Raw genomic sequence first — 19,186 nt, 5'->3', positions numbered from 1 at the left:
CAACTCCAATATCATTCACAGCTAAAACACGGGGTGCACTACATGCCATGAGGTATTCTGACTTATAAAGGTGGCGCGCAATTGTTTGCAGGAATTTGCTTATTTGCAAAGATTAAGAATTGATTAACCACGATGTACACAGATTTAATGTGCGCATATTATAATTTCATACATACCTGCCTAATGTCAGAAGCAGAAGTTTTTTTTCTCCCCGCAATTTTGTTCCATGACCTTTAAATTGTGATGCATTTCATTTTCTTACTATGTGAAACCTCGGGTTGAAGGAAAAAAATACTTAAAACTTCCCAGAAATGCATACGTCCCCAGACGTGATGTAATGTCACCACCTGCTGGTCTTAAAACGCTGATCATCAATAGAAAAATAAAAATTCAAGACACAAATAATTTCTTAAAATTCTTTATTCATAAACTTGATGCAAGTTTACAAATTACTGTACATGGTCAAAATTACTCTTGCAATGAAAAAAAACGAAAAGAAAAAAAAAAAACTTCAAAGCATGCCAATGGTGCATAACTTGATAACCTGCCCACCACAATATGGCGCCAGATAAGGAATCCACAATTAGTCAGGATATTTTTTTTTTTCTTGAAACACAGACCACAACTGGCCCCATGTTTGTATAAGTGAAGCTATAAGTCACAGCATATCTGACACGACACAAAAAATAAACAAATCCTTGTACAGTGAAATCTCCCATCCTCTCTGCGTACGTGAGAGCCCAGAAAACTTGCAATAAGCATTGGAAAGCCTTTATATCAGCTAAAGTCAGATTACAACCCTTTGCGCGTATATTAGGGAGGCCTGAAGTTGCTTCTCTGATCGAGTGATCTAGAATGATGCTGGTTTTGAGGACTACGCAGTTCTATGAAAGTGGAAAATTAAGAAGTGTCTATATGTAAGGGTCGCCTCACACCCCGCACGGGAGGCAGAACACAATTCTTGTTTCCAATAAGTTAACTGAAGCTTTTAATTAAAGAAATAAATATGTCTAAAATAAGAAATGTCACGTTATTTACCAAAGGCCTGACAGAGTCTCTGGGCTCCGCTTGTTAATTTTCTGTACAACATCCGCGACAGGCAGGTTCCGCGCCGCATCTGCTCACTGCGAGGAGGCGTCACCGGCCCTACACAGGGGGAAAGGGCAGGCAGGGGAACTCGGAGCCCCGTGCAGGAGGAAGCGATGACCGGGCTGAACGTAAAGATGGAACTACGCAGCTGCAGCCCTGCTCTCTCTCTCTCTGTGCTACAGCTGAAACCCAAGTGCTCTCAAATGTGCCCGAATACAGAGTTCTGCTCCATCTGCCCGTTCCAAACGGGTCAAACGGTGACGCGCGCACAGAGAAACGTCTCTCTGTACAAGGCGTAAAGCGTGAAACTTAATTTTTATCGTTTCAATTAAACAGTAAGGGCGTTAGACCAAAACCAATATTACGGCTTGCAACATTTCCCCCCAGCAACACAAGACGAGTCTCCAGTTTGCGCGCCGGAGTCGTGTCGGATCAAATTTACCAAAAGCGAGACGTGTCCCAGTGGTGCCATAGCAGCGATCTCCACCGCTGGCCACCGGCTTCAGCTCTTAAACAGGGCCATGCGAAGTTGCTAGCCTCACTCAGAAATGCATGTCAAACTGCCTGAACGAGATATGTGCGCTAGCGTAAAAGATGTGAGTATTCCACGTAAAAGTATTCTTATACCACTGACATGATGTTGACAATACATTATATACTGTGGGTCAGGTTACAAGTGACTTGACTGATATTATGAGAGTACACAAGGAAGATGGATCTTAACATTACAATATATGCCCATCACTATATTTCACAATAAGGATGTTTGCTAGTGCCATGTTAGTACTGGGGCCAAACTACAGGACAAACAATCTACAAGATAAAAATTCAACTTAACCTTTAATTTTGAACATTTGTTGAACCGAAAAGGAAAAACAAAAACTTAATCAGGATGTGATTTTAGAGAATATAGATTTTTTTTTTTTTTAACAAAAAAAAAAAAAAAAACACTGTAGAATGGCCCATGAAGTTTATTTCTACAACATTGTGAGGGGCAATATAGTGCATCAGACAGACAGTACTCTGCATAATATTTGCACCGGTCCTCAGATAATTCCAAACTCCTGCAGTTATTGAAAAAGACCGAACTAAAGTTTTCTGTCGAATCAGCTATGCTGCATCCCACCAAAAAACACCAGGAAAAGCCTTGGGTGTGGACAGGAGGTAAAAAAAGAGTGTGTGTGGGGGAGGGGGGGTGTTGGGCACTGGCCCGAGTGTGTGGAGAGGCATTTGAGCCGACTCAAAGGTGACGTGTCCTCAGTAAGGCAAGTAGATATCTTGCAGTCTCCGTAAATTGGGCACAGTCGACCTGAAGCAGTTTTATATACAAACATGTCCCTCCAGTCCAGTGAAGGATGAGAACGGAACTCCTGACCCCTCCGCCTGGCGCCCGTCTCTGCAGGCCATGGGGCAGCCTGTGGGGGCAGGTCTGTGTGGGGGGCAGTCTGTGCGAGGGGCTATCTGTGTGAGGGGCAGTCCGTGCGAGGGGCAGTCCGTGCGAGGGGCAGGCCGAGTGAGTGTCTGTGGGGCAGTCCAGGGGCAGTTCAGGGGCAGTTCAGGGGCTCCTGGAGCACAAGGCAGCTGCTACTGTGAAGGCATACAGGCCCATCACTGAAACTAAAGCCAAGGTCACGATACTGCAACAATTCTTTTTTTTAATTTTTTTTTTTGTTTTTTATATTATTATTTATTTCACACATACAAGCTTCTCACTGGTAATAACAGAGCTGACCTTCTGCATAGTTATGCTGATAGTAGGAGGGTAGGGAATCATAAAGTTACTGTGAAAGGGCAAGACCGCCGTTATTATGGTGTTTGGCTGCAATGACGCTGGTGTTCAGCTTCCAGAAACGTTTCATTAAATCAGCTGATAAAAGCGAAAAGGGTCATGACTGCCGGGATTAAGACTGAGATCAGAAAGCACTGCCAGGGTAACTAGGTTACACGGTTAAGAGATGGCAACATCACTTTGTAATCCTTAAAAAGGGGGGGTGAAGCAGTCGTAACGCTTACATTAATACATGTTCTAATGTTTCTCCTTTTAATCTGATGTTGTCTCGCACCTCAGCCTCCTTTTACTTATGAAATACTTTCATATGGCAAAAAAAAATCCTGACGAGGGCGTTGCTGATAAAAGCATGAACATTCAAAGCCCCGGAACCCCACGCAAAGGTACATTAACAATTAAACCCAATCTCAGAAACACATCTTTACACGTTATATGGAGTTAAATTCAAACTACATTACAATGATTAAATCCGGCTCGCCCGTGGCTGAGTCGACATTCTCGCTGACGTGGAGGAGAAGCGATGCTCCGTCTCCGTTATCAGACGACGGGGAGACCTCTACCGCAGTGGCGCTGACTCCAGCCTTCTCTCGGGGTCCGTGTCGACGGGTTACCGTACGAGCGGGACGACAAAACATCTCCAGCGTGTTACTCCTTTTAGAATTTTTAGCATTTTATACAGGAAGATTTTATTAGATAAAATGGGGGGGGGGGGGGGGGGGGCGGGAGTGAGAATGAAGCGAATCGGGAGCGTGTAGATCCAGCTGGAGCTCCTTGACACGGCTCGGGCCCTGCACCCCCCAGCAGGACGCAGGGCCCCTGGGTGGCCCGGCCCCGGGCCAACATGTCCCTTCCCCCAGAGCCCGGGGGCGAACCTGGACACACGGCCAGTCCCTCTCACTTCAAATATTTGGCTTCTAGGAAGATTTTACGAGATAAGCCCAGATGTGCCCTCCGGGCCGTTAGCCGAGCTCTGTGCGACAGTCAGTGAGTCCACAACCTCCAGCCGCGGTTCACAGACGGGTTTCGTTCAGAAATGAGCTTTAAAAAAAAAAAAACAATCTTGGCAAGTGAAGTGAAAAGTAGAACGCCCATGAATTGCGGTAGTTCACTCAGGCCGATGGAAGGATAATGAGCGGATGAGAGAGGGGGAGGGAAAAAGAGATCGAGTTTCCCTTGGTTTATGCTGAGAGGGGGATGGATGAAGGGAAGAGAGCCATGGAGGGGTAAAAATGGTCGCCTGTTGTTCGGAGCGTGGGTGGAGAGGTCAGTGAGGAGATTTTACCCGTTAAGAATCTCATGGTCACCAAATGGGTGAAAGCTGGTTGGGGGGGGTCACAATCCCGATAAAGAAAAACTTCAGTCAGAGGGGGAAAACCAGAACAGAAAAACAGAAGAAAAAGGTGTTGACCCTAAGACAGGTGGTCCCAGCGCACACACGGAGGCCTCCTCTTACCCGTCCTCCTTCGGTGGCGTGTACCAGCCTGTGGAAACACACACAAACACACACCTCTACACAAGCCACCCTTACCAACACACCGTACTCTCCCAAATCACAACGACCAACGTTCCCTTTAAACAGCCTAACCACTCAATCCAGCAAGTCCAGCAAGCTTAATTTACCACAATTCCTTGCTGTTATGTAAAACATCAACTACCAAGTGTGATGTATTTTGGAGTTTCTGAAGAATGAAGTTACCAATGAAAGTAAATAAATAAATACAAACCAATTTTTTTTAAAAGGTAACAAAATGACACCTACCATTTTTTTCATGAATCTGAACCAAGGATTTGTATGACTGTTGTGCTCTGGCAAGATTGTACTGGTTCTGTAAAACAAATGAATTAAATATGAATTATAACAGACTCACACAGTTTAATGGTATTCTCAAAACACACATATGCATGCACTAACATTACATTCACAGGGCATACGCTGAATATCATCATGCAGACTGTTTACAGATTAGACCAACGATGGAGCCTCCTCTCAAAGCAGTGACACAATGAGGGCTATACTATCAGATTAAGTGGAATGAGAGATTCAATTGCAGTTGCAGATGGGATAATGTCAGTCTTGTCTTGCTCTGTTTGTGAACCAAATAACTTTGCCACACTCCTGTCAGTCTTTTATCAAGACCTGTGTAATGTCTGCCTAATTTGGCCATTTCATTGGACTGGCTACCCACAACTACACACACTATGCCACTACTGACCATTCCACTGGTCCACATACATTGGCCACAAAACGGTCACACACAGAACAGTGCATTTTAACATTTAACCGAGATAAATATGTTAACTGACAGCTGGCAAAATGCTTTTCAATGGTAGCCCATTTGTCATGCTAATGTGTTGAACAAAGTATGCAAAAACAAGATCTGTTCTTTGGTTCATTTAATTGGCCAGCCGCTTCCAGTCCCCGCCCCTTTGCTAGTTATTTTTCTGCAGACAATCACTGCAGTCAGCTTGATTCATAAAAAGCTCCCTTTAATGACCACACTGGAAAATGCACTGCTTAATCCTAAATCATAATTATCTTATTTGGGTTGCGTTATGTCCGGTTATGTCAGATTGGTGAATGTAACAGTGCAAAAATTCAGTAGTCACTTAAGTCACAAAGCCAGTGAATGGACCAAATTTTGTGTTATTTTACAGCTCATTATTAGGGCAGTACCGAACCCGGTTAATCCTGACGACCAGGCTCGACTCGCAATAACCGAGACAGGCAACGTGCAACAAATGAAGAATGAAGCAACATTACACGTGACTCAAGTCTGAAATTGCACATTTCAGTTCTACAGAACTACACAACTCTTCATTAACAGAATGGCAAAGAGACAAAACAAAAAACAAATTCATCCAGCCTTTGTACAGTGGAAACCCATAAATCCAGGAAAGACTGGGCCTACTGTAGTTAAAGCTTAAAATAAGGGCAAGTCATCTGAAATACAATTCTGTCAGCTGCTCATTTAAGGATCTCCGTAAAGACAGGGAAATAAAGGCACACAGCTGGTAAAGTATTATTTCTGCATTTTATACATCTGAGCTTTGTGCGTTGGTAAGAACGTCGCAATTTGTACCTTAAAACGTACAAGCTTGCATTAATTAAAGGAACACAATTTCTCAGCATTGATCTAACATAACGAAGACCTCTGTTTACAGAGATTAAGGCTTTCTTTGTAACACACGCAGACATAACAATGTAGACCGGGTGTGTAATTGTAAGGCGGAACATGAATGCAAGGTGTGAAAAGCAGAGAGACGGATTATTTTACGTTTACCTTATTGGCTCCAAACTGCACTCTGGCTTTTCCTTTGACTAAAGTGGCGTTAATCTGCATGATGACAGACTCTATGGAATAGGCACTGCTCCAACCCTGCAATAAAACAGAGATTGTTCAAAACCACGTATAATTATAACATTATACAAATAGGCTTTAATTTGATTTCTTTTTTTAATTCAAACCTGTTTCGTGAGAAGCTCCATGCACAGGGCACCTCCTCCGAGAACGTAACTTATGGACAAAATTATTTGAATTACTTATTTAACACGGGCATTGTTTTTTATACATTAAATAAGCACACTACAATACCCAGAAAGCCACAGGGCTAGCCACTAATGAACACAGGCACACTTAACAGTAACACCCTGACAATTACACAAATCACTGAGAAAAGTAAAAATAAGAAGATTCTTATTTTTATTTTATCTTAAGCACAGAGCAGAACAGCACAGATCTCCAATGTCCACAACAAGCTGTCAGTTGACGTCACATTAGTGAGGAGTGTGGAAATAATCACACACACATCCTGAAACCAGGTGCTGGGCTGAGGTCATTCGCATATTATAAAGAAAAAAAAGCCTGCTCACTCCTAAACTCAATCCAGACAGCACGGAAAAGTGTCTGTTTTTTTACCATTAAAGGTGTACTGGAGTTCAAAAGCGTGCAGGCCTTTTTTTTGTTTGTTGTCAAATTAGTGTGGATCAGAATGGCTGAGTGGAAAATAAAAAAGGAACACAACCTTAACACAAGGGAAAGCTCAACACTCACCCTCCAGAAAGTACAGGTGACACTACCCTTACAAACGGTGGGTCAAAGGGGAAATTATCCTGGAAGACGGACAAAAGCACAAAAAGTTAAGAGCATTCCTCAAACAACCAATCAATTAAATAATTAAGTATTTTTCTTAATAAAGGTTTAGAAGCGGTACAATGTGGTCAAAGACTTACTTTATATGAGAAATTGAGTAGAATATAGTCCACGCCCTCCTTTTCCTTTAAAACTTGCAGGTCACTGTGCAATGGACTATCTGGGTCTACCCTGAAGAGCAAGGAAAACAAATCATTACTGATACATTTAAGCATGATTGATACAGCTAATGCACATACATAACAGGCTTGATGTTCGAGCCATTACAGCTGACAGAGAGTTTGGCAAAGAGCTACAGCAGTGAAAGCAAGGATACTTACGTTCTCAGCTTGACATGCCACTCATAAAGACTGTCATTGACAAGTTCGACCGAATAGATCCCTGCAAATGATATTGGGAAAAATAGTGGGTTATATCAAAATATATCAAATAATTTACAAAAGAAGCCAAACATTTCAATCCACTGCAAATTTATCACAAATAACATCTCCAAATAACGCTAATTCTAACACTGAAGTTAGCATGCTAATGCTAACTCCCTCCCAGTTCTCACCTGTCTTATAACTGTGACCTGTAGATCTCCCCCCGGTTCTCACCTGTCTTATAACTCTGACCTGTAGATCTCCCCCCGGTTCTCACCTGTCTTATAACTCTGACCTGTAGATCTCCCCCCGGTTCTCACCTGTCTTATAACTCTGACCTGTAGATCTCCCCCCGGTTCTCACCTGTCTTATAACTCTGACCTGTAGATCTCCCCCCGGTTCTCACCTGTCTTATAACTCTGTGACCTGTAGATCTCCCTGAGCTCCTTCATGAGTCGATCTGAGGCCTGCACTGAGCCAGACACCGCCCCCTGAAACACACCACACATCGCACTCCAGCTCACTTGAACAGATTCACATTTCACACACACAAAATACAGTCACAATTAACATTAAATTATCATTTACACTACATGGAAAACATTTTTTAAACTAATACAGCTGAAAATTATGTCAACGATGCTATTCCTGAGCTACTACCAATAACCGATAGCATAAAAGTGTCACATATTTGAAATTGACTGTCAATATTCAAACAATAACATTGTGATGATGGATATTGCATAGGTCAGTATCCAAAATCTTAGCCTGAGAAAAAGCAGCCTTTGCTGTGGCAAGAGACCAACTCTGTTATAACTGACTTCTCTAATTCATGACTCCTCCCTGACATAAAACACACTTAGGAAGGCTGCAACTTAACCTCTGAACACTATAAAAGACAAGATGACCCTGGGCAGTAGCGTTCTCAACTGACAAGCCCTCTCTGCTTGGGAAAATACAATTCTCTTACACTATCAACGTACTGCTGAAGTTGAACTTAGTAACTTATTTTACATTTTTAAAATATGACTGCTGAACATCAACGTGCATTTACTCTGCAATGAACTTTTTAAGGATTAGAACACTTTCTGAAGGTTGTATTTTTTTTTTTTTTCAGCTTTTCTCCCAAGCGGTAGATACTTGTGGGATGCTATATAGACATTTCCAATAACATTCCCTCAAAGTCAAGGGCTTGCTGTGTAAAAATAACTTAGAAATGCCACATAATATCAACATTGGTGACGTATGGCGGGTCACTGCCAGATTAAAATGCTGACTCATAATTGTTGGTATTACCATGCTGAAATCCTTAACCCTTCACCTATGAACACAGTTTACTAAAGAGTAAGCTGAACATCACTGTAGGCTAGAAGTCCAATATTTCTGACAATATTTAAATGAGAAATCTGTAAAAAAAAAAGCACATTATTCACATTCATCAAGGTGTTGAACTGATGTCATTACCATTTACAGCTCTGATCCAGTTAAATAAAATGAACAAATTTAAGTTATCCACCAAGTTTAACATTATTACTGTTGTACGAGGAAGGCAAATATATACTCAGAGATCACTTTTAGGTAGATTTGTACACCAGCTTGTTAATGCAAATGTTTAATCAGGCAATCATGTGGCAGCAACTAAATGCATAAAAGCATGGTCAAGAGGTTCAGCCGTTTTAAAGATCAAATTTCAAAATGGGGAAGAAATGTGATCTAAGTCACTTTGACTGTGGAATTATTGTTGGTGCCAGACAGGGTGGTTTCAGTAGCTCAGACACTGCTAATCTCCTGGGATTTTCATGCAAAAGTCTCTAGAGTTTGCAGAGAATGGTGTGAAAAACAAAAACATCCAGTGAGCCACAGTTCTACACAAAAAACCATGCATTACAACAGCGGTATGCAGAAGAGCATCTCTGAATACACAACGGGTCAAACCTCAAAGTGGATAGGCTACAGCAGCAGAAGACTAATAAGTTTAAATAAGATGAATAAATACCTAATAAAGTGCTCACTGAATATATAAGTCAGTACCTTAATTTCAAATTTGGTATGGAGATCAAAAATGGCCCAAATGTAAAATAAAAAATAAATATGAAGATTTATTCCAAAGATTTACACCAATCTCCAAAGGACATTGACAATTCTCAATCAGCAAAATCATAAATTGAATAACAACAATTTGAGCTATCTGCATATAAGAAAGGACTACAGTCAGGATCCATGACAACCAATCACACAGCCAACTGGGCCGCATTTGAATAAGACAGAATTATTGCCACACTGCAGGGTGCATTTCCTACATCTGCGCAGTTATCGGATTCGCTGCGTACTTGTGTCAAAACCTTGGAAGCACAGACCCTGCTTTGTTCACTTTCTAGAATAGATTTTAAGCATTAAGAGCAACAGAGAGCACGGTTAAGGAGATCGGTTTCCCCCACTCTGAGACTGGTCGGTGGAAGGGTGCATTTTAAATTAAGCCGAGCTCTTCTTAATATACACTCTCGGGAAAATAGAGAGCTGTTCATCAAGCCTAACCAAGGACAGCTTGTCCCGCTCCTAATCCACCTGTATGAGGGACATCGACGACAATCTTTGCCAGCGTTTTATTCAGCTCAGAATTTTTAGTAATTTGAAATACACGGGAGCCATCTCCTCAGGTCTGTTACAGGACCAGATTACACTTAGTGTCAAAGCACACTGCTGTGTCTATTCTCTAAAGAGATCGTACTGCCTGGCACAGTGGAGTCTGGTTGAACCCTCGCATGTCCCATATAAGGCAGTAGATATTCTAATTAATACAGAGCACAGAGCAGGTTAACTTGTAGTGCTAATATAATATCATTTCATTATATTAGCACTTATGAAATAACTGCTAATATATGTGCTGCACATTTCACACAACCATACTTCTTCTGACATCCAAAACAATGACTGTATTTTACTAAACATATCACTGCATATTTTACTTTAAGCTAAAAACATAAGCACAAAAACACTCCCAAACCCCCCCCATAAGCATATGAAAAGTCACCTTACCGAATGAGCACTTACGTTCAAGTGGTCCTGCCTCTGGTTCTTGCGGATCTTCTCCAGGATGGCCAGGTTCTCCTTCTCGATGCCCTCATCCTCAGACTTCTTCCCGTCCACCGGCTCCTCCTCTTTCATCTCGTAGTGGTCCAGGTCCTCGATGTCCTGCTGCCACAAGGCACACACGATGGATAAATATCCGCACGGAGCGCCCACGACAGGTTCTCAGGACACAGCCAAAAAAACAAAAAAAACATGCGTTTTATGTGCATTTAAGAATAAGACCTCTCCCATCTCTTCCTCCTCCTCTTCCTCCGATGTGACTTCATCAGTCGTTCCATGCTAGGGAAGGCAAGAAAGGATGGATGAGTCAGCAGAAAGACCAACTGCGCCAACCACCAATCCCAGAATTCAATGCAGACATATTTGAGACAGTTTTCATTGAAACTGTACTATGAAACGTAACATCCACCCTCCTTCATTTATTTGGTTCACTGGCTGGTTCCCTGGGTACCACTATCATGCTTATTCATGAAGGAAATGAACACATTGAAATTCAGGATTCTTCTCCACCTGTGTTCTCATACTGGCGCATAACAATGAAAGCTTGGCATCACTCGCAAAAGCAGATACCTTCAAAATTAAACAAACTTTCATTTGTCAGATTTGGCCAAGATGACAAAAGGCTTGCATTTCCTATCAACAAGGTGCACCTATTGATTGAGCCGCATGATTCACGGGATTGGTGATTTGAGCCGAGGGTGAGATATGCATGTACCTAAAGGCATTCCACGCAGAGATTTATTCTTTTTCAGGGACAAACACCCGACTAAGAAAAAATATCAACAACTTGCAGTCAATGTTTCTGAGGGATAAATCAGCTTTTAAAAGGCATTAAAAAAGCTACAACATACAAACACATCTGCAACGAAAATGTGTACTTTTGTCATAAAAACAAGACCTGAATAACAATGAAAATATAAATCTCTCAATGCAGCTTCAGCACATTGTCCGCTAGGAAAGTGGACAAAATGTATACATATTTTTAAATATATATTTTAGCCTTTGACTGGTGACACGACATCAGTGGGCCTTGCCTTTCTTTCCTGGCCTACAGGGCCAGCAGGGAGGGGCTGGTCCAGCATCTCCACATCCGGGTGCTGGGGCAGGTTGTACAGCCGGCACAGGTCACAGATCAGCCTCTTCAGCTGCTGCAGGAGCTGGGACATGGAGACATGGAGACATGCATGAGCAACAGTAGCAGCACCAGGAGCAGAGACATGGAGACACGCATGAGCAACAGAACCAGGAGCAGAGACATGGAAGAGACACACATGAGCAACAGCACCAGGAGCAGGCAGTGCATTCTGGGCCAGGCAGACCTGTTGTCTCTTACACCGAAGAGCCAGTGTAAGCATATGATGACATATTTCCGTTAAGCCGTTACTGCTATGCACACAATATATTTTGTATTTATTTTCACAATAGCTCATAACTGATTATAGAATGATTAATTTAATTTAATACATGGAGAATGTGGAACGCAAACATACAGAGCTGACTTTTCAAAGTTTAAGACAGATTTCGACAAGGACAGCCCGTTTCCTTAAGAAAATGCACAGCACATACAGAATGTGAATTTTCACTGGAAGTATCCTTCCGCGACCATTTTGAGTGAAGGTTTGAGTGAAGGTTTTCTATGAATGTAAATTAAAAGATCATTCTTGAATGCTTATGAGGGAAAAACTAAGTAGTAATACATGTCCAAAGCTTTAAAAAAATCCAAAAAACAGTCACGACAGGGCTTTAAGCTGTGGAATACAGTGTAAAGCCTGAAGCATTGTGTGAAGGATCCTCAGACAGACAGCTGCAGTTCTCTCAGTGTGGGCACCGTCACAGTGCTAGAAGAAGCTGGCTCATTCCCCCAATTATCCATAAATGCATCACACTTGAGCAAGAGGCTTTCCCACCAGTACATCAGCTGCGAACATGGATGACTCACTAAAGTCAACAATGAAAGGGAACCCAGGGAGGGGAAACCAAAGACAAAAATAAAACGACGGATATGCTAACCGGTCAAAACCTTGAGTTGTCGCTGAATAAGCTTTGGAGAGGGCAGAGGGGAAAAGCCTTCAGGAAGCGAAGCACACCTTTCAACTGGTGGGACTACCCTTTCCACTGACACTTCTCGTGACCATCCTCGTGACCATCCAACACATACATGAATGTGTGTGGGGGCGGCCTGTAGCGTAGTGGTTAAGGTCCATGACTGGGACCCGCAAGGTCGGCGGTTCGATCCCCGGTGTAGCCACAATAAGATCCACACAGCCCTTGAGCAAGGCCCTTAACCCTGCATTGCGTCTGCCAAATGCCATAATGTAATTAATGTAATGAATGTGCACTCAATTCCACTGAACTCTCTGAAACTACAATACCGGTGACTATTCTGAAATCGGGTGGTTAATCACAACAAGGTCATAACTGAAACCAAAAACATCAACATCAAGAAAGCAGACCTCAATAAACTCCCAGGTAGGCTTGTATTCCTAATATAAACAATGGTATGTGTTCAGTTAAAAAAAAAAAAATTCTGGTAGTCAAAAATCAATAAATAAAATCCCATTGAAGATTTACCAACTGAATTAACCACACACCTTAGATGACACTTTGAACAGCAGGCCAGAACCGAGTAATAATGCAGAGAGATTATGAGGCCTGCTGAGCTGCAAGCTGGCCTACTCAAAATACCTGCACTCCATATTGCTGAATTTCCTCAACTGCCCCTCCATTCTCATTTTCTACTCTGACCTTGCCAACGACACAGATTGTTATAGCTTCAAATAGACAACACATTTACAGCTTTATTGAAATTAGGGTTCTGAATTTGATGCAACAGAACTGTTTCTGATTAAAACCAACAGTCCGTGCAGAGCTACAAAACAAAGCGATGGACTCTTTCTTTCTTATGGAGGTTAAGAAAGAAACCACCCGAATAGTAGAATAAGTGGCCTATTCCAGAGGAAAAAGAGCATTGCCAGATGACAACAAATGGATGCTGCTTTAAAAAATTTAAAAATTTAAAAGAAATGAATAAAAATAAAATAAAAATGAATAAAACACACTTCTCTCATTCATTTTCATTGGGTTACCCCAGAAAACAGCCATGTCAGTTGTTATCCTTTGCAAATACGTGAATTCCACAATAAACCAAATAAAATACTTCAGAGGAACAGAACAGTCTACATGGTAAAGGAAAAGGAGGGCAAAACTTCAAACAAAAGATTTGGAGACTCCTTGCCTCACATGATTCATGGACCCCCCCCCCCCCCCCCCCCCCAAATCCACAGGGTCAGCGCTCTTTACCAGAGTGGTGCCTTTTCTCACATCTTCAAGGCGCTCCAGCACTTGAGTCAAGCTCGGGTCATCGGAGTCCACAAACCATATTGGGGGCGTTGAAGGGTAGGACTCCTGAAATATGGAATATGGAAAATATTGACACCCTGGACAGATAAAATCCTGCTGAAATGCAGCTTCCACACCGCTTAGAACAACAAAAATGGCAAACAGTACAGGAAAAAATTTCAAAATAAATCAGCAGTAAAATCCAAGGTCATAACCATGAATTCAACATTGAGGGAGGACCAAATGTTTGGGACAAATTCATTTTGTTTTGATTCTGTATTCCACAATAATTAATTTGAAATCAAACAAGAACAAGTTCAGATCACTAGCTTGTATTATAGAGTACAATTAAACATTTGGGTTTCACAATGTAGAAATAACAGTGCTTTTTATATGCTCTTGGGGAGGGGGGGCAATCAGAGACTTAGGCCAAACCTTAGCGTTACAAACATTAACTGTTTGGACATCGTTAAAAAGAAAGTGAATTTGAGTGTAGTAGGCCAAGGAAGAACTCTAGAGGTAATGACTGGAAAATTCTCAAGCAAATGAATAAAATTTCCCCAAACCCCTGTCCGGCAGATAAGACACTCCTCAGGGGGTAGGCATGGATGTGTTGTAACAACTGCCTGCAGAAGACTTCACAGACAGAACTACAGAGGCTACACCGCAAGTTGTAAACCACTAGTTGATAGAAAAAACACAATGGTCATGTTAAGAGTAGCTAAAAGTGCCTGCAGAGTTCTGGACATAGGTCTTTTGGACAGATGCCACCAAGATTCACTTGTATCACAGTGATGGCAAGAGCAAAGTCTGGAGGCCAAAAGGAACTGGCAAGACCCAAATGTATAGCGGCTCACTTGTCCTGACAATGTAACTGCTGATAGCACCAACATAACATAAACATCTTAGCCTTCTTTAGTGTGCGTTCACTGGACGGTGCTTCATCCTACAACAAGACAATTAACCCAAACATACTGCTAATGCAACAAAGGAGTTTTTGAATGGCCAAAGTTACCCAATCTGCTCTGAATCAAACTGAACATGCACTTCACATGCAAAAGAGAAAACTTAAGCTTGCCCCCAACACAATCAGGAGGTGAAGATATCAATAGTACCAGCATGGCAGAGCAACTCAGCCTTGAATAAAAGCTGAGAATGTGCACTTTAACCCCACATGAATTGTGGAAGGTTGCCCTGAACCCACCAGAGCCAACGTTGTCAGTAATTTAGAAAACGAATGCCTACTGTTAATACATGCAAGTGGCCCAAAACAAGAAAGACTACTATCATCATAATCTTAACTCTTAAACTTAACATAATCAAAACTTTAAATATTTGCTCCCGACTCATCTCCATGATGTCACACCTGTTCCTTCTGCTGCCACCATCTTCTATTTTCGCTCTCTGCCCTGCACCCACCAGAGCAAACATACATGACAGCGAAAACTAATACCCAACTACCAATTTAAACAAATGTGGCAAAAATGAGTCTCAACATGAGGGCCAGACTATTAGGATATACTATTGTATTCTGGCATACAGTATTCACTTTGATGTGACCAACTCAATTCTGCAACAAACATTATCATGTATATATTTTCCCCAAAAAATTACAGCTTAATCAGACAAAAAAGGATGCAGGAATTGCATTTCCCGCGCGTGGCATTTAACTAATAGGCTAATGTTCTAATAATAAACTGACAGCGGTGCATTAATGCTCCCGTCAGACGAACAAATAAGCCACTTTTACGCATCGCCTATTAATTTCGATGGTAACAATTACCATCACTTACTGTAAATGACGGGTTTATTTCAGACAGTATTCCATAACTGGCTGCCTCAGAATAGCAAAAGATAAATGCATACAATTATTAGCAAAGAATATTGGGATGAATATTCATCACATCAATATTAGGGGGACACGGGCTCTCAATGCCTATTAAGGTTATATGGCCTAGGCAAAATCGGATATATTATTTCCAGAATCTGTAACAGTTACCAAGTCTAGGACATTAAAGACGCAATGCTGTTTGTTACATTAGGACAACTTATGTACTGTTGGAATGGTTTCTTTTTTTGTTTACATTTAAAGTTACCTGCAAAAATATCATAACTGTCTAAATGGCATCTGTGGCATTATCGGCTTCACTCAAAACAACAATGAAAAAAGGTTGAACTCATTTTTTTCTAGGTGTGAAATGTCAACGTACTTGGAAAAAAATCCAGTGGTTATTAACGAACTACCAGCCCTGAAGTCGCTGATTTCTCTCAAGCTATATACAAAGTGTCAGAACTCTAAACGTCTCGGTCGGTTGCAGAAATGGGCGAATTATTGTCACCCAGCAAAGTTTCAATCTTGCCACGAGAGAGCAAATGGTCTCCTTGCCAAATAAAAATATACTGATAAATTCGCTATCGATCGAACTGTTGGCACCACTATCAAGTCAAGTAGCTGGCCAAAAGTGTCACATTCCCGAGCATGCGAATATAAAATAATTTCACAAAGACAAATTGCGCAGTATGCACAAGACTGACGTTGGCTAAAGTTAGCTAAGCTAACGTTGTGACGTACCCAAAAGCATCGCTCTTCCTGTTTTCATAGCGAGCTACATATGCTAACGTTACTTGGCTCACTAAACGATGCCATCTTGTGTATAGAAAATAGATGTTAGCCAACGTTTCCTGACGCGATTGCTTGCTTTATGCTAGCTATAAAAATGCAGATAGCAAAGAATCAAATATCAATGACGTTTACACTAACAGTGGCTAGCCATTGTTCACCTAGCAAGATAACCAGACAACTTGGTGAGCTAGTTAGCTAACAAACTAAATGTAGAAATAGCAACTTGTGTGGTCAGTTGTATACCTAAATTGTAATTCGCAAACATATTCTATGTACTCTTTATTAACAAGGTAGCTACATATATAACTATCAAACCTCATCCGAATGACAACGTTACCTGACTAGCAAACATATCTATGTGTCAGCCAAAACTAACACAACAATGCAATGCTAAACTGCTAGCTAACATTGCCATTGTACCTATCTAGCTCTTCCATTTCAGTAACCTTAGGCTACGTGACGTTATATTGCGCTTAAGTTAAACAAAATAAATGAATTATTATTCCGTAACGTTTATTCAAACACTGCACTCATTACTAGCTAATCAGATGGTCAAATATGATCATTTTGTTAGCAGTTTTCTAAATTCAGGTCCTTTTAGCAAGCGAGAACGCCAATGTTCGCAAATTTACAAGCTAAGCGAGCTAGCAAAAAAATCCAAAACATGTGACGTACGTTACTTAGCTAGCTAGCCTTCCGGTTTCAAATGCGACGTTAATAATACATGAAATAGGTTTATTTACAAATGACCCGCTACTTTACCAATCTAACACGCAGCTTATCGTGGTGTTAGGGGACAAAACGTTTTCATATGTCAACTAATTATTAATCAAAATAAATACACTAGCTAACTCGTTAGCGACAGCCGTCCGTGTGGGTTTTCTGGGTGTCTGTCCGTCCGGGGAAAATGCGTGTGTTCCGACTTTTTTACTCGGCCTCGACTCACTCCCAATAACGTTAGCTAGCTGCTTGAAACCTCTCCGGGCCCCATTTAACGTTAGTCTCTCACAGCTTGCCTGCTTACCGTGATGTTGCAGTGGATGATCAGAAGCTTTTCCCCGGTTACGTTAAACTGGCAACTAAGCTCGTCCGGCTTCCAATCGATAATTCGGAAGCGTTCGTGGTTTGGGTCAAAAATGGACTCAAGAAACTTCAATTCGGCCTTCAGCCCCGAAACCGACATCTTCCACTCATCTCCAGCCGGGCGGCGGGGGAGGGGGAGAAGTCGGAACCTACTGCAGCCACGCAGTCGAGACTAAACCAAACGCGGCTAACAACAACAAAGAAGGGGAAAAAACCCTTTATAAATCAACGTTTTCTGAATCTTAATGCACTCGTTAGCCTCGTAGCTAACTCGCTAAATAACAACGCCTTGTTTGCTTGGTCGCTGCTTTTCCGCCTTCCCTTGCTTTTTTGTATTGATTGTCCTGTAATCATTCGATTAGCCTCTGTTGTTCCTTAAATAATAAAGTAAACAAATGCCTGCGTTTATACTTGGTTTAGGAGCCGATGGAGCGCGCTAAATTTTAATCTCCACACGGAAACAGTGAGTCGCTGATCCGGGCGCTAAACGGTGGCTCTTTCTGGGGTTTAAAGATGGCGTTATTGCCCGAGCCTGCAGAGTCCCAGCATACCATGCGCGTTCAATGCGTGAGGGGTGGAGAGCACCAAAAAGAAAGAATAGGGGAAAAAAACAACCAGTTTCACCAGTCTCAGCTCGTTACAGAGCAAGGTGGATAGCGTTACAGTATGTATGGTGCGCAGTTAGTTTTGGCTATTTCCACAAACTAATTAGCCACCCAGGTTGCTTCTTGATAATCAGAAGAAGTGAATCTTAGAATTATGATTTTTTTTTTTTTTTTTCAGTGTCAGTGTCAGTGTCCTGGAACTCCATTACTTCCACCACTAGTGATTTTTATATCAGCATTAGAGTGTTCAGTTAAGAACATTCTTATCACATATATGATCTTGCACCTCAAAGGTTTAATATGATCTAAACATCCAATAAACAGTGAGGCAAATTACAAAAGCAACGAGGACCCGGGATTTGGTCTCAGAGGCATCACCTCAATAGACATTCAGGTGGCTTACTTTAACACATGGTTATCATTTGTCCTGATAATAAATAACCCACTGTAACCTTCAGGACACAAGAATGCATTATTTGTGTGTGGAGCTACCCATAAATAGTTATTTAAAAACACATAGATAATGCAAGCGTATTTAGCATTGAGGGCCTACTAGAAGATAGTGACAACAGCCATTTCTGCAGTAAGCAAAATATTGTTATTTTAATCACTGCTTAATATTACGTAGAAGAATATCTGATGAGATTTTAAGAGTACGTAGAAGAGAATCAGACTACACACACATTTTTGGTTGGAAGTTGGAACAGCTTGTTCTGTGAAAAGTGATGGCACTTATCATCTTGGAAGTAAGACCTTCACTTGCTGAAGAGTTAGCCTTGGGATAGCTGTTAAAGTGGGTTGAAATAGCACACACTTAAGGGCATAACTGAAGTGAGATGGAGCTTGAAGAACCACGGGACACATTGCACGACTTTCACCCTGTCTTTCACCCAGAGCATGGACAGTGCTCATATAATGTATCCACCTCCTATGACAATTCCACTCTCCACTTTTCTGATTGGCTGCTATGCACATTCAGAAACACAATTTACACCCACTCTATAATATCCTGTATTCTGTCTGTTAGTTTAATCTGTGTTTTTGTAACTTAATTA

General features: G+C 41.6%; 1 protein-coding gene across 4 annotated transcripts; it reads right to left on the bottom strand.

Moving 5' to 3' along the window:
• Positions 1-404: 404 nt before the first annotated feature.
• On the bottom strand, positions 405-18,064 carry LOC133111325 (ubiquitin-conjugating enzyme E2 Q2-like). 4 transcript variants are annotated; one of them, XM_061221551.1, is made up of 13 exons: positions 17,468-18,064; positions 13,782-13,886; positions 11,516-11,638; positions 10,704-10,760; positions 10,428-10,586; positions 7,798-7,882; positions 7,350-7,410; positions 7,110-7,200; positions 6,931-6,989; positions 6,345-6,393; positions 6,160-6,255; positions 4,638-4,704; positions 405-4,359 (listed from the first exon to the last, which is right to left on the bottom strand). In XM_061221551.1, exons 1-13 carry the CDS (start codon positions 17,624-17,626, stop codon positions 4,328-4,330), a joined length of 1,143 nt encoding a protein of 380 aa, XP_061077535.1. In that variant the 5' UTR covers positions 17,627-18,064; the 3' UTR covers positions 405-4,327. The 4 variants fall into 4 exon arrangements, with proteins under 4 accessions (XP_061077535.1, XP_061077537.1, XP_061077536.1 ...); XM_061221553.1 differs by having other exon boundaries at positions 10,443-10,586; positions 17,468-18,063; XM_061221552.1 differs by having other exon boundaries at positions 10,428-10,583; positions 17,468-18,063.
• Positions 18,065-19,186: the final 1,122 nt, after the last annotated feature.

The sequence above is a fragment of the Conger conger genome, chromosome 15 (genome assembly GCF_963514075.1).
Source record: "Conger conger chromosome 15, fConCon1.1, whole genome shotgun sequence".
NCBI classification, from domain to species: Eukaryota; Metazoa; Chordata; class Actinopteri; order Anguilliformes; family Congridae; genus Conger; species Conger conger.
Note: the sequence above shows the minus strand (reverse complement) of the source record. Positions and strands in the feature narration are given on the sequence as shown.

Bases quoted from the DNA above. Each gene is read 5' to 3' on its own strand.
- LOC133111325 (XM_061221551.1), bottom strand. From the start codon at position 17,626: ATGTCGGTTTCGGGGCTGAAGGCCGAATTGAAGTTTCTTGAGTCCATT. The intron at 7,883-10,427 runs GTAAGGTGACTT...GGTGTGTTTCAG, and splicing joins TGAACGTAAGTGCTCATTCG to GGGGCGGTGTCTGGCTCAGT. The intron at 6,394-6,930 runs GTGAGTGTTGAG...TTTGTCCATAAG, and splicing joins TCACCTGTACTTTCTGGAGG to TTACGTTCTCGGAGGAGGTG.